Source organism: Microtus oregoni, unplaced genomic scaffold, assembly GCF_018167655.1.
Source record: "Microtus oregoni isolate MIOR12 unplaced genomic scaffold, Mior012 000003F_ref0000135, whole genome shotgun sequence".
In the NCBI taxonomy this organism is placed as follows: Eukaryota; Metazoa; Chordata; class Mammalia; order Rodentia; family Cricetidae; genus Microtus; species Microtus oregoni.
In genome coordinates, this window is record NW_024543062.1 from 3,875,213 (window position 1) to 3,889,759 (window position 14,547).

The window sequence follows — 14,547 nt, forward strand, 5'->3', positions numbered from 1 at the left end:
GGAGTCTGCAACCCCTCCAAGAGCAGACATGAGCTCGCTGCCAGCATGAGAGTCCCTAAAGATCCACAGAAGGTCACCCCAAAGTTGCCTGGGCGAGTAAAGTGATCTGATGTCCAGGTTTATGTGAGCATCTCCTTCCTGGGGCCCTAGAGGAAGGCTGGAGCATCCATGACTGGTGTGGCCCAAATCCTCCTGCTTCTTCCTTCCAAGGGCTGGGATTACGGGCAACACTACCCAGCTAGCTTGAGGGCTATTTAGGGGAAGGATTTTTGTTGTTGTTTATTTGATAAAGGGTTTTCATCACTCAAGTAGCTCAGGCTGGCCTTAAATTTACTACCTGACTGAAGCTGACTTTGAACTCTTAATCCTCCAGCCTCTCCTCCCCTAGGGTTTAGATTGTTAGTGTGCACCACGCCCAGTTGAAAGAGTCTGTGTGTGTGTGTGTGTGTGTGTGTGTGTGTGTTACGTGCCCACACGTACATGTTCATATGTTGCAAGTACATATGTACCACAGCATGTGTGTAGAGGTCAAAGGATGACCTCTGGTGTCAGTTCTCACCTTCTACCTTATTTGAGATGGTCTCTTTTTTGCAGCTGCATATAACAGATTAGCTGGCCCAAGGGCTTCTGGAATTTCTCCCATCCTCACCTCTGGTCTTGCTGAAGGAGCCCTGGGATTACACATGTGAAAGTTACCACATCCATTTTTACATAGAATCTGGGAATCCTCAAACTTGCCCAACAAGCATCTTCGCCCCTGAGCCATCTCCCAAGCCCTACCTCGTTTATACAGACAGGGTCTCTCACTGTCCTGGAGTTCACCAGTCCCACTAGACTGACTGCCCAGCTTGCCAGCAGAGGCTGTCCTGTCTCAGCCTTCTCAGTGCTGTGAAGACAAGTGCATGCCACACGCTTTTGCCTGGCTTTACATGGGTTTGGGAATAGAAAATAAGTCTTCATGCTTACTCATCCACCCCCAGCACTTACAATGTCATCAACGCACACAAATCCACATGCATAGCGCACACAATCTGGGCTGCAGCTAGGTACAGTTTAGCAGCAGATCACTCACTGAGCGTGCACCAGGCCCAGGGCTCCACCCACTGGAGCGGAGAACAAAAAAGGTGGGGAGAGGGATTTTAAACAGTTTCGGATGTGTTTTGGCATGTGTCTGGGCCTTTACCGCAATTAAACTAGCAAGCATCAGTCACCTCGCAGTTTCCTCCAGCCCAGTGTGTCCCTCAATCCATCATACATTGCTTAATGCTGTTTTTAACATGACTGTGTACCTAGAATTAGACACGGGCCTCCTCTTCTGGGCTGGGCACGGTGGGCATGAACGTTCGTATTCCTAGCCTGCAGCAGAGTAAAAAGCAGGGTAAAGCAGAGGGAGGGGGGCACACCTGTGATCTCAGCAGTGCGGATGCAAAGGCAGGAAGATGGCGAGCTCTGAGCCAGCTTGGCCTGTATAGTGAGGCTTGGTACTGCGCACACCTGCAAGAGATGTTGCAGAGTGGATTCTGAGCAAAGGGATGGACGCCTGCATGAAGTGCGGGGTTCGTTGTCATTTCTTGGGGGCGGGGTTTGGAATCAAAGCCAGGGCCTTGCTAGACAAGTTCTCTGTACTGCAGCACTTTCTCAGCCCCTCACTGGGGGCTTCCGAGCAGGTGCTCGATGAATGAAAAAAGAATTAAGAAATCAAAAGGACATGACTGCCCCTAGGTCAGACTGGAGAAGGTTTATTGTAGATACGAGGGAGAGCATAGCCAGAGGCAGGGACGTTTAGGAGAGTCTGTGATCCTGAGCTGGGCAATGTGAGGTGGAAGGGGAGAGAGGATAGGGGAAAGCCAGGAGAGGCAGGGGTGGGTAGGCAAAAAGAGCCAGGTTGTTGGGTGGTGGTGGCACATGCCTTTAATCCCATCAGTCGGGAGGCAGAAGCAGGATGATCTCTGTGAGTTCGAAGCCAGCCTGGTCTGCAGAGCGAGTGCCAGGGAAGGCTCCAAAGCTACCCAGAGAAACCCTGTCTCAAGGGAAAAAGAAAGAAAGAAAGAAAGAAAGAAAGAAAGAAAGAAAAAAGCAAAACAAAGAAAAAGAACCAGGTCATCAAAATTGCTGGATTATCTAAATTAGGGCAGCTGAGAGAAGGGCAGCCCAACCCCTAGGCTGGAGAAATTTGGGGTGCGGGCAGGGCATGCCAGCTATATGCCCTGTCACAGGTAGAGACTAGGGACTGAGGAATATTGGGAGAACCTGGTGGTCAGGCCCGTTGTGATATGTTAAATAGGCACCTTGAATTACATCCCACTTCTAAGGTTTTGAGACAGAGTCTACGTATAGTTTGGGTTGATCATTAACTCCTCCTCCCAAGAGTGCTGGCTGGCATGGTAGGTACCATCATGCCTGTAGCTGTTCTTTTTCTTTTTTTTTTTTCTTCAGTGTTGGGGATTAAATCTTAGTTTTACTAAGCTACATCTCCAGCCCCAGGCTGTTCCCTTTTTAAGTTTTTATGGAATTTCCCCACACCCTGCAAAGGTGTGGCGCCAACTGTCTCCAGCGTGGTTGCTCAATCCACTGAGGGTCTGTTCTCATCAGACTTACTTGGGGCCAGGCTGACGGTTGCAGAGCTCTGATTCCTGGTTCAGGTTCCATCTGGCCTTGACCTGAGTATCCACCAAAGATGGCCACGCAAGATGCTCCCGATCATATGTCCTTTATGTAATACAATGTTGTGTTGTTATCAGAAGGGTTGGAGGGGTCTGTATTTCCCACACTTGGCTCTAGAGGCACTTTGGGGGATGCTGGAGCTCTCAGCAGGCTAGGTTATAAAGAGATGGAGTTCCCACCCAGCTTTGGGAGGAAGCCTGGGTGACCTGGGAGAACCTAGGTGTAGAACACAGTCCAAGGACACAGCCACATTCCTGTTGTCAGCCTGAGTGGGCTGCTGTAGTACAACATCAGGTCAAAGCTGGGAGTTCTGTCACCACCTTTCAGACACGTAAACTGAAAATTATATATAAAAAAGAAACATCTCAGGGCTGGACAGATGGCTTCCTTGGTAAAGTACTTCCGTTGCAAGCGTGGTGACCTGGGTTTAGATCCCCAGCATCCTTAGGAAAGCCAAATGCTTGATACATGATATTCATTTGGCTCTCCAGCTCAGCCCAATTCTCTCTCCAAACCCTGCCCTCTCAGAGGGGCTGCTAGTTTTATAATTTTTTTAAAAAATGCTGCAAGATCCCCAGCAGAAGTAGGCAGCAGAAATGCTGTAGGTCCCAAATGGTGGTAGTGGGCCATGTGGCAGCAGACAGCAGGCCCTGGGGCAGCCAGTCCCAGGCAGAGATGGCTGCAGGTCCCCAAGCAGTGGCTGGTCCCAGGCAGGGAGACACATGGCAGGCGGGCAGGAGACAGAGACATGGATAGACACGACATGCAGAGTGAGGTTTAATATTTATTCAGGGCGTTATGGAGGGGAAGGGGGAGGGGACAGAGAGAGAGAGAGAGAAGAGGAGAAAGAGACAGAGAAGGGGGTAAGCAGAGAAGTGGGGAGAGAGGCAGAAGCGAAGCTGCCTCTCCAAGAGGAAGATGGAAAAGAGAGTGAGCTCAGTCTGGAAGCTGAAGATCAGCCTGCCTCAGCGGATGGGGGAGGGAGTGGTCATGGCTTGTCTCTTAAAGAGACAGAACAACCATTACAGCTATGAGTCCAGTTCCACATTTCCCATGGTGTGGCTCCTCCCACTAGGCTGCTAGCTTCTCAAACCCCGCCTACCACGATTGGGAACGAACCCAGTCTGTGGAGGACTAGTCAGCATTTGGAACTTACAGAGTATTCAAGCCCTCTCCTTCGGACAGACTATGTGATTCCTCTCCTGTCCCTTCCCCTGCCAGATCTCTGGCAGCTGGAGGACTCACCCGGGAGTTTCTTTGCTCGAATATACCTGGTCTTTTGCTTTTTAATTCAGCTTGATCTGGCTTACTGGGTCGGCAGAGAAACCTGTTATGGGGTTATGGAAAACCTATCACCTGAGCATTCCCAGTGATGACCAGTAAGACTAGCAGATCCCTGGGGTTTACTGGCTCGTTGGCTAGCCAGTCTCCTGAATTAGGATGCTTTAGGGTCAGTGAGAGATTCTGTCTCTAAAGATGGGGAGATGGCTTAGTAAGTATAGGTGCTTGCTATACACAACCATGAGGGTCTGAGTTTGAAATGCTAGCATCCACATAAAAAGCCAGGAATGCAACCGGGCGGTGGTGGTGCACGCCTTTAATCCCAGCACTCGGGAGGCAGAGGCAGGCGGATCTCTGTGAGTTCGAGGCCAGCTTGGTCTAGAAGAGCTAGTTCCAGGACAGGAACCAAAAAAGCTACGGAGAAACCCTGTCTCAAAAAAAAAAAAAAGCCAGGCATGGCTGTGCATGCCAGGAACCCCAGGACTGGAGGACACACAGACAAGTGGATCTTGAGAGCTTGTTAGCCAACCAGCTTTGCCAAAAAAATGGTGAGCTTCCAATTCAGAGAGAGACCCTACCTTAAAGCAATACGGAAGAAGATGCTTAGCATCCTGCTCGGGCCGCCACATGTGCACACACAGGTGTATCCAACTACACACACACACACACACACACACACACACTTCCCTCAGCTAAACAGCTGGGTGTGGTGGTGCACACCTTTGATCACAACACTTAGGAAGCCAGCACTTAGGAGGCAGATCTCAGTGAGTTTGAGACCAGCCAGAGCTACAAACAACAACCAAAAAAGCTCATACAAGGTAGTACCCGTTTCCTAGAAATGCGGATTAAAAGCTTGCTGTCACGGCCCAGACACCAGTCCCTGCCTGCTTTCTTGGTATTTCTGGGCTGCCTGACCGAGGTCCTGCCACCTCAGGGACAGAAATATCCTTTCATTTTAAGAAGAAAGGGCTGCTTGCTTGCTGAGTCACAAAAGTCACTATTCTTCACAGCTCAAAAAAAAAAAATTGAGTAACTCAGTGTGTGGCCCCTGGTTCCAGGCATGGGAAAGATGGGAAAGGGTTGTTAATATAACAAGAACAAAGTACAGTTTTCCTTCTGGAGTCTCCCTGGCCACGCTCGTGTGTGTGTGTGTGTGTGTGTGTGTGTGTGTGTGTGTGTATGCACATGTGTGCAAATGTGTGTGGCATATGTGTGTATGTGTGTACCCCATGCACATGTGGAAACTAGAGGAGAATGTCAGGCGTCCTGTTCACCTTATCCCCTTGTGACAAGGTGTTTGCTGACCCTGGAGGTAGGCTGGCAGCCAGCACACCCCAATCCCTTACAGTGCTGGGGATTTAGGCCGGGTGACTTTCTTTTCTTTTTTTATGGGCTCTAGAGATTTGAACTCAGGTCTTCATGCTTATAAAGCAAGTACTCTTGCCTGTTAAGCCATCTTCCCAGGCCCCTTCCTGAGAGGTAAACTGAACTAGGAGGTTTGGGTTAAGGAGGTGGTACCCTTCTGCAAGGCAGCCTATAGGTCTGGACACTGGAAGCTAAATCCAAACTCCCACACAGGAAGCCAGCATGAGACTCAGCAAGGAGACCAATGGATGGCTATGGAGGGGGGGGCGGTCCAGCAAGGTAAAAGAGAGTGGGCGCTGGGGTGAGGCTTAAGATCTGTTGGCCAACCACCTCTCAGCAGTCCCTGGGAATTATTAGGGATGTTGGGGTCCGTCAGAGGATTGTAGAGGACAGCGGCCCGAGGGGCTGCTCTGAGCCCATTGTTGCTCATTGCCAGGGTCGGGATGACTGTGTGACATAGAGACCATCTGTGGTTGAGATGGAATGATAGACAGCACCCCACAATCACAGCCAGTGTTGGGAGGCAGGGAGCAAGTGGGCTTCTCTGTCCCCAGCTGGAAAGCAGGGTTCTGGGGACAGGTGTTGTTGCCGTAGCAAGTCAGTGGACTGCATCCCGTTACCACGGAACATTCCTTCCAAATCCCCATGGCACAGCACCCCCCAGGACCTGATGGCCTCATCTGAAATAATGTCACGGCAGATTTTGAGCAGCTGAGGCTGAAATTGTTCCGATGAGTGAGCATGGTGGTGAACACTTTTAATCCCAGCACTCAAGAGGCAGAGACAGGCAGCTCTCTGAATTTGAGGCCAGCCTGGTCTACAGAGAGAGTTCCAGGACAGCCAAGGCTATGCAGAGAAACCCTGTCTCAAAAATACAAATGGAAAACAAAAAGAAAAGAAATAAAGAGAAAAAAATTTAGTGGGATGGCCCTACTCCAATGTGGCCGTGGCCTCACATAAGGAGTGCTTGGACACAGACACATGGTGAGAACGCCACCAGAAGTGGGGGCACAGGAGGAGCATTGCTTCTAGCAATCCAGAATTCCCCAAGATTGACAGAACATCCGGGGGGGAGGGGGGCACCTGGGCTCCCTGGAGCAGGCTGCCAGGACAGCAGCCCACAATGGGGCTAATGGCCCACACCTTAGGCTCAGATGTCTAGTCTCTTGAACCATAGGAGATGCCCTTTGCGGCAGTTTTGTTCTGTGAGAATGAGTCTTGCTGTGAAGACCAGGTTTGCCTAAAAGTCAGGCAATCCTCCTGCCTCAGCCTCCCCAGTTGGGACTACAGGTTTGAAGCACTATACCCTGCCTTAATTTCTGACTGTAAAACCCGTTTGTGGCACTGTGTCGCAACACCCACAAGAAGTTAGCCACTCTCTCCTTTAGTGTGCTTCTTGCCTTGATTAGACCCTCTGAGCATATGAGAAACTCAGTTCCTGGCAGACAACTGGATGGGATGAAGACCCCGGGGCACAAACTGGTGTCCTCGGGCAAAGGGCTGCACCTATCCAGCCATGTTCGCTCTTTGGTACCAAAAGCTGGCTGGCCTTTTGCAGAAAGGAGGACTGAAAAGCTTCTGATTGCGGCCACCACTGCGCCCTATCAGAGCACAGCGGGGGCGGGGCCTAGACGGGAGGAGCGGGGCAGGGTGGGGAGGGGCAGGCCCACCGCTCGACTAGCTCGGCACTTCCCGGGCCTGCTCGGTGCTCGGCCGTCCGCCCTGCGTTGCCGCTGCGCACTGCTCTCGATTCCGCCGTCATGTCGACCGCAATGAACTTCGGGACCAAAAGCTTCCAGCCGCGGCCACCAGACAAAGGAAGCTTCCCGTTGGACCACTTCGGTGAGGCGAGGCGAGGCTCAGGCTGCCGGTGGCCCGGGATTGGGTGGCAGGGTTAGGGGTACTCAGTCTCGGTGGCAGCGTCTGGGGTGCTGAGTCTGAGGAGCAGGGTCTGGAATGCTGTTTCTCGGTGACAGGTGACAGAGACAGGAGAATTGGATGTGGATGGCAGGGTCTGGGATACTGGTTCTGGATAGCAGGGTCAGCGTCGCTGGGATTGGGTGACAGGGTTAGGGGTGCTGGATCTGGATTTAGGCTCTGGGCACTCAGTCTGGGTGGCAGAGTCTGAAGTGCTGTTTCTCTGTGATAGATGGCAGGTTCAGGGGTACTGGATCCGGATGGCAGGGCCTGGGATGCTAGATCTGGGTGCTAGGGTCAGAGGTGCTGGACTTTAGGTGCACTGTCTGAGGAGTTCGATGTGCACGACAGAGAATGGGGTACTGAGGGCCAGGGTGTGGGGTGCTGGATCTGAGAGATAGCATGTGGGGTGATAGATCTGAGTGGCGGGGTCAGGTCTGTTGGATTTGGGTACCAGGACCTGGGATGCTAGATCTGGTGGGTGGAGCCTGAAGTACTGGACCTTGGAGTGCAGAGCAGTTTGACTCCAGCCACCTCTCAGATTGTGGGGTTGGGCATGCTCAGAGCCCTGTGTGGGTGCAGGCAGGGAAACTGAGTCAGAGAGCCACCTGCCATGGCATGGTCCTTCCAACTGAGAGCGCAGACTTGGATCCGATGTAACCAGGATGGTGACGGGACTCCCGGATTGCTTCCGGGTCTCGATGTTAGGTTTCTCTCTTGCCAGCCCAGGAGCCACCCTCACTCCCCAGCTTGAGGCTCTAGGTCTTCAGTGAAAATTAGGCAAAGAAATATTTTCAAAAAGCGTTTGATGTCTAATATTGAGGCTGGAACCCGGACTTGGCAAGTGCTCCACCTCTGAGCTGTGACTCCTGCCCAGAGGATTGCTATTCACAGTTCTGAAGTCTACAGATAATGTCCTTTTGGAAAACTGGAGCCTGTGAAGGAACAAAACCATAAACAACCCAGAGAGGGTTGGGGATAGTCTCATGAACTGGGGCCTAGCATGCACAGAAACGGAAGCCCTGAATTCAGTCTTCAGCTCTTAAAAAAGAAAGAAAGACAAACCAAAAAAAAAAAAAAAACTAAACCTACCACAAACAGAAACAACCCTAAGAAATGTTGCTGACACTATGATCTTCCAGAGACAGCTTTAGAGATTATTGTATTTTTAAATCATATTTATTATTTAGTGTGTTTGAGGGTGTGCCATGGTACTCATGTGGCCAAAGCATAACTTGTGGAAGTGTGGGGGGTGTCTCTTTCTACCACATGAGTATTGGAGATCAAACTCATGTTGCTGGTCTTGGTAGCAAGTACCTTTGCCCACTGAGTCATTTAATCTCCTTAGATTATTTCTTTACCAACATTTCTTTGGGAAATTTTCCATTTTTAAAATTTTATTTGAAAATTTTAACTTTATGTGTATGTGTGTGCATCTGAGTCTATGTGTGTGCATCAGAGTGAATGTGTGTGCATCTGAGTATATGAGAGTGGATGCGTGTGCATCTGAGTATATGCGTGTGCATCATAGTGGATGCGTGTGCATCTGAGTATGTGCGTGTGTATCAGAGTGGATGCGTGTGCATCTGAGTATATACGTGTGCATCAGAGTGGATGCATGTGCATCTGAGTATATACGTGTGCATCAGAATGGATGCGTGTGCATCTGAGTATATGTGTGTGCATCAGAGTGGATGTGTGTGCATCTGAGTAGGGGTGTGTGCATCTGAGGGTATACATGATGTGTGTGCAGTACCGTTGGTGAACCAAACTCATTTCCTGTACAAGAACAGCCGGTGTTCATAACGAGTGAGCCATCTCTTCACCCCTTGTTTTGTTTTTTGTTTTGAAGTGATGAGGATTGAACCCAGGGGACTGTATGCCAAGCATGCACTCTATCCCACATCCAGAGCCCAGGAAGGAAACAAATTTTGATGGAAACCATAGCACTGCCCCAAGGCCGCCAAGTGAGCAGGTCGAGTCTTCTCTTTGCAAACAGGACACTGTCTTCCTTTTTTTCCTAGGTGAATGTAAAAGCTTTAAAGAAAAATTCATGAAGTGTCTCCGTGACAAGAATTTTGAAAATGCTTTGTGCAGAAATGAATCTAAAGAGTATTTAATGTGCAGGATGCAAAGGTGAGTACCACCATCACATTCGGACCTGAGTTCTGATCCCTCGGTGTGTGTAGGGTGTTGTGAACCACCATATGGGTGCTGGGAGCTGAGCCCTGGCCCTCTGAATGACAGCAAGCAAGAGATGCTGACCATCTCCCCAGTTCCCACTGTGTTTTTTGAGACAAGGTCTCTTGCTGTCCTGGAGTTTACTAATGAGGTTAGGCTGGCCACAGGCAAGCCAAGGGATCTTCCCATTCCTGCCTGCCAGTGCTGGGATTGTAAACATACCAGCACACCCAGCTTTCTTTATGAGGGTTCTGGGGAAAGAACTCAGGTCTGTTTTATCTTCTCAGCCACATCACAGTGGCTGATGTTTGCTGGAAGAAGTCAATGCTTAGCAGGTGAGGTGGCACCGAGGCTGCCAAGCTGTCCTGGGAACCCCTTTGTGAGTGACAGCCCCGTCCACGGCCCCATTCTTCGGAGCTTTGTCCCTCTCATTAAGCTCTCAGAATCATCCATCACAGCAGCGCTGACTGAGCCGACAGGTTTTCATGCCTTTCATGTTCTCAGCCCGTAAGAACATGCACTGCCTCGTCCCTTCCCTTGAAAGCTGTTTGGAATGTAACGGGCACAATAGGAGACTTAAGCGGTGATGGATGGCGATGCCTGCGCTCCCCCAAGTTTAAACAGAACAAAAATAGCGATCCGTGGAGCTTTGCATTAGAATGAGAGCCATTCTAGCCCTGAACATGAAGAAGCAGGTAGTGTGTCACTGCGTGGGGGAGGGGTCTGTTGCAGTTGCACACACAGGAATTCAGGCACCTCAGTCTCTCAAGATGCGAGATGCCAGTGCTCCACTTAAGCCTGCTTTCTTTGGTCAACAAACCCAGACAAGTCCATGAGGTGTAGGCATGTGGGGGTTACAGTGTGAGGTTTCGACTCCAGCAGTGGGGATGACTAACTGTAAGGCCTTGTCCTGCCACTGCAAACAGTGCTTGAGTCTGTCCTGATCTCACTGCTTCCAGGTGGCACATGGCTCCCACGGAGCCTCAGGGTGACTGCCTGTAGCCTCAGAAGGTGGCCAAGAATTTCTTCTTGGCTCTGCTGAGCTTTAGAAGAGGGACAGAGCGACGCCTGCCTAGGGACAAGGATGTGAGCAGGTTCCTGCCTTCCCTAGGCTCAGCCCCTGTGTCTTGGTGTCTGCAGAAGGAGAGGTTTTCACGGACAAGCTGGGCGAATACAGCAAGTGAGAGCAAGACTGGGGCCTGTAGCTTAGGTCTGCCATCCCCTTGGCCCAAGAGGCTGAGGCAGGAGGATGGAGAGTTGTGAGGTCAGCCTGGGCTAGAGAATGAGTTCAAGAACCATCTGGGCAAGCTGGAGAGATGGCTCAGAGGTTAAGAGCACTGGCTGCTTTTCCAGAGGTCCTGAGTTTAATTCCCAGCAACCACATGGTGGCTCACAATAGTCTATAATGGGATTTGGTGCCCTCTTCTGGTGCATAGGCATACATGCCAGAACACTGTATACATAATAAATAAATCTTACAAAAATAAAGTCAAACGTTTAAAAAAAAAATCTGGGAAATTTATTAAGATCCTATCTCAAAATAATGAGAAAAAAAACAGGGCTGAGGATATAGCTCAGTGGTAGAGCACCTGCCTAGAATCCCCCGGTGAGGGGCTGGGGTGTGGCTCAGTGGTAGAGCACGTGCCTAGATCCCCCAGTGAGGGGCTGGGGTGTGGCTCAGTAGTAATACATTTCAGAGTCTGTGTGGCCCCGGATTCTACCTACAGTATCCTCTCTGCCAAAAATAGAAAAAAGTTGAGCAGACTTGTTTTGACTCTCACACCTGGCACAGATCACAGTGGCTCCTACCTATGATTGTTCTGAGGATGTGGTTGGTTTGGGGTCCCCTGAGGAAGCGACTGGTCTATGGGCAAGGCTTCTGGGCAGGACCAGCAGAGGGACTTCTTGCCTGTTGTCAGTGGGATGAACTAGTTTTGGACCTCCTAGTCCCCATGCATCTGTGCCACACTTAGCACTGTGTAGAACGGGTGCCTCAGAGCCCAGAAGGAAGGGCCCACCTACTTCTGTGACTTACAGGGGCCTGAGCCAGGCAATGCAGGCAAACAAAGATGCTTCTGGTTTTGTCTGGTGGTGGAAAGATTCTTTTGGTTTCGTTGTGTGGTTGGTGGGTTTGGATTTTTTTTTTTTAATTGTCTAGACAAGGTCTAATAACACAGGCTAGCCTAGAACTTCTGGCAGTCCTCCTGCCTCAGCCTCCTGAGTGTTAGGATGGTGGGTGTATCAGGTGTATGACACCATGCTTGGCTGCTCTATTATTTTGTTAGGCTAGTTGGGAATGAAATTGTCGAACATACAGTTCAAGCTGACTTAGCGTGTGCGCACAAATACGTAAATAAATGCAATTAAAAATTAAACACTGGGCAGTAATGACACCTTTAATCACGGCACTAGGGAGACAGAGGCAGTCGGATCTCTGTGAGATTAAGGTCAGCCTCATCTATAGAGCAAGTTTCAGGACAGTCAGAACAACACAGAGAAACCCTGTCTCAAAAAACAAAGATAAAATAAAATAAATAAAAATTAAATTAAAATAGCCCTCATGGGCTTGAGTAACCTCAGGGGCTGGCCTGTGCAGCCCAGCCTTGACCTCCTGTCCCCACTCCAGAGAGGCAAAGGTTACAGGAGGATGTGAAAATCCTACACAGTGTGTCTGGAGTGAGTGGGGCTGGGACAGGCAGTCAGGGCTGAAGCGCTGCAAACATCTTTCCAAGTGGGTTCCATTAGGAGACAGAGGCACATTGGAAGCATTCCTTTGCCTCCATGTGTATGCATTTTGTGCGTGTGAGTGTCAGCCCTGGGTTTTGTTTGTCAGAGGCCACCCATCCCACTTTTGGAGACAGAATCTCGCCAGCCTGGAGCTCACTGGTCAGCCCTGCTCTTCCCACCCCTGGTCCTTCTCAATTCTGGGGACACGTACCAAGCCTTGGCTCTCCCAGGCTCTGCTCACTCCCCTGGGGTCATGTACTGTCTGCCTTCACCCTCGTCCTCAGCCCCTGCCTTTGAGAACTTGGGCTGACCGTGTGGTAGAAGGGACATTGGGGCTCACATGGCCTGTGGGCTCCTCGCGCTGTGGGGAGGACCCTGTTCTCTGTGGGGGTGCGGAAGGCTGGGTAGATGAGTGAACATAAGAGCATGGTCCCATGGTAACGTCTTTCTCTTCCAGGCAGCTGATGGCCCCAGAGCCTCTGGAGAAGCTGGGCTTCAGAGATGTGATGGACGAGAAGCCGGAGGCCAAGGACAAATGCTGAGAAAAAAACCACAGGGCCGGCTCCCCAGGTGCCTGAAGCAGATCTGAGCCCTTCTGCCCACAGAGCCAGGAGACCCGAGGCTCACCTGTGCTGCTCAGTGGAGGGAGTCCCCAAGGGGACTGGAGAGCACCCCAAAATGCTTCCTCAGCTGTCCTCAGTTTCCCTCAGACAGTGGTCTTATTTTTCCAACTGTGTGTGTCACAGGATCCCCTCAGGGCCGAACTCCGATGTGATGTCCTGGCCAGTGTGGCCGTCACACCACAGAGCCTGGGACAGCTTTCTACACTGGCTCAGCCTGTCACAGACCCGAGTCTTCATACTAGAACTGACAGTGAAACCATTGACGTCGGAATGTCCGCCTTTCGTGCTCACAGATGCACGCACGCCAGCTCGTTTCCCTTCATCTCTGTTCTTTTCTTTGAACCAAACTGGAATACAAAGTAGGAAGTGGGAAACTGTTTGACTTTTGACATACTTGACTTCTTGTTTTGTGTGTTTTAAGGCTTGGTCTCCTGTAGCCCAAGCTGGACTCAAACTCCCTACATAGCCAAGGATGACCTTGAACTCCTGATTCTTCTGCCTTCAAGTCTACAGCCGGGATTAGGGGTGTACACATTGCACCTGGTTCATGTGTTAGGGGATGGATCCCAGGGCTCCCTGTATGCTCAGCAAACACCCCACCACCTGAACCATGTCCCCAGCACAGTACTTATTTTTAAATTGCATATTTTGCATATTATTTATTTAGGGGAGCGCTGTCCGGTGTGTGTGTGTGTGTGTGTGTGTGTGTGTGTGTGTGTGTGTGTGTGTAAGGACAACTTACAGGGGTCATTACTCTCCTTACATATGTGGGTCCCAGAGATTGAACCCTGTTCACCAGGCTCGGTGGAACTCGTCAACTGAACTCCCTCCTTTTTCTGGTATAGCAGCGGGTATCTTTATGCTGAGGGTTGTCTTCTGGTCGTTCTGAGCCGGTTTTCTTTCAGGAACTCACTGTGCGCCTCCACAGGGCACACCAGCAGTGCCGTAGAACCTAGGCTAGTGCCAATTACTTTTCCACTTCCGCAGCCTGTTAGCCCCGTGAGTCGTGTCTACCAGTGCTGGCTCGAGACCCCAGGTGCCGAACGGTGACCTGTCGTGGGTGCAGTGAGCAGTGCTGAGCTGTGGGTGTTTGAACATCCAGGCGCCTTCATGCTGAGGCGCCTGACTGAGGGCTTTTGCCATGTGCAGGGTCCAAAGACACCAGCGAAATACCAGTGCCAGATGCCACCAGGCTCAAGTGCCCTTAGGTCTGTGTCTTCTGGAGCTGTCGGAGAAGGGCTAGCCCAGACTGCTTGCCTGGCTTCTGTCTGATTGGTGAAAGGTGGTGAGAGTGGGGGTTAGGGGTGCAGGTGTGGTGGCATACACCTTTAGCACTCAAGAAGCAGAGGCATGTGAATCTCTGAGTTCAAGACCAGCCTGATCTACATGGTGAATTCCAGGACAGGTAGGACTACATAGAGAAACCCTTTCTCAAAAACAAACACAAAACCACCAGGGAGAGGACGAGGACTCTGCATGTTCATGTTGGTCTCAATGGATGTGTTGCACGGAAGGGCTCTTTGTTATTAAACCCACGGTCAGGTACCCCCAAGGTCTGCTTGTTTCCACATACTCGCTGAGTCCAGCCACACAGCGTAGGTCAGCAGTGATGGCTCACACTGCACATTTGGTGTGCCGTCACCCGTCGGCTTTGGTTTTATAGCTCAACAGTGTCACCATAGCCTTGGTCATAATTACCAAGCTCACTGACGGGAGTGCAGAATGTGTGTGTGAGCTGCAGGGCAGGAGAGCTGCAGAGTGTCGCCTGCAGTGAATCCTTGCCACA

General features: G+C 50.8%; 1 protein-coding gene across 1 annotated transcript; it reads left to right on the plus strand.

Moving 5' to 3' along the window:
* The first annotated feature begins 7,022 nt into the window (after window positions 1-7,022).
* Window positions 7,023-14,306, plus strand: LOC121444321 (cytochrome c oxidase assembly protein COX19). Its single transcript, XM_041646144.1, has 3 exons — window positions 7,023-7,155; window positions 9,255-9,366; window positions 12,596-14,306. The coding sequence occupies exons 1-3, from the start codon at window positions 7,074-7,076 to the stop codon at window positions 12,678-12,680; spliced, it is 279 nt and encodes a 92-aa protein (XP_041502078.1). The 5' UTR covers window positions 7,023-7,073; the 3' UTR covers window positions 12,681-14,306.
* The last annotated feature ends 241 nt before the right edge of the window (window positions 14,307-14,547 follow it).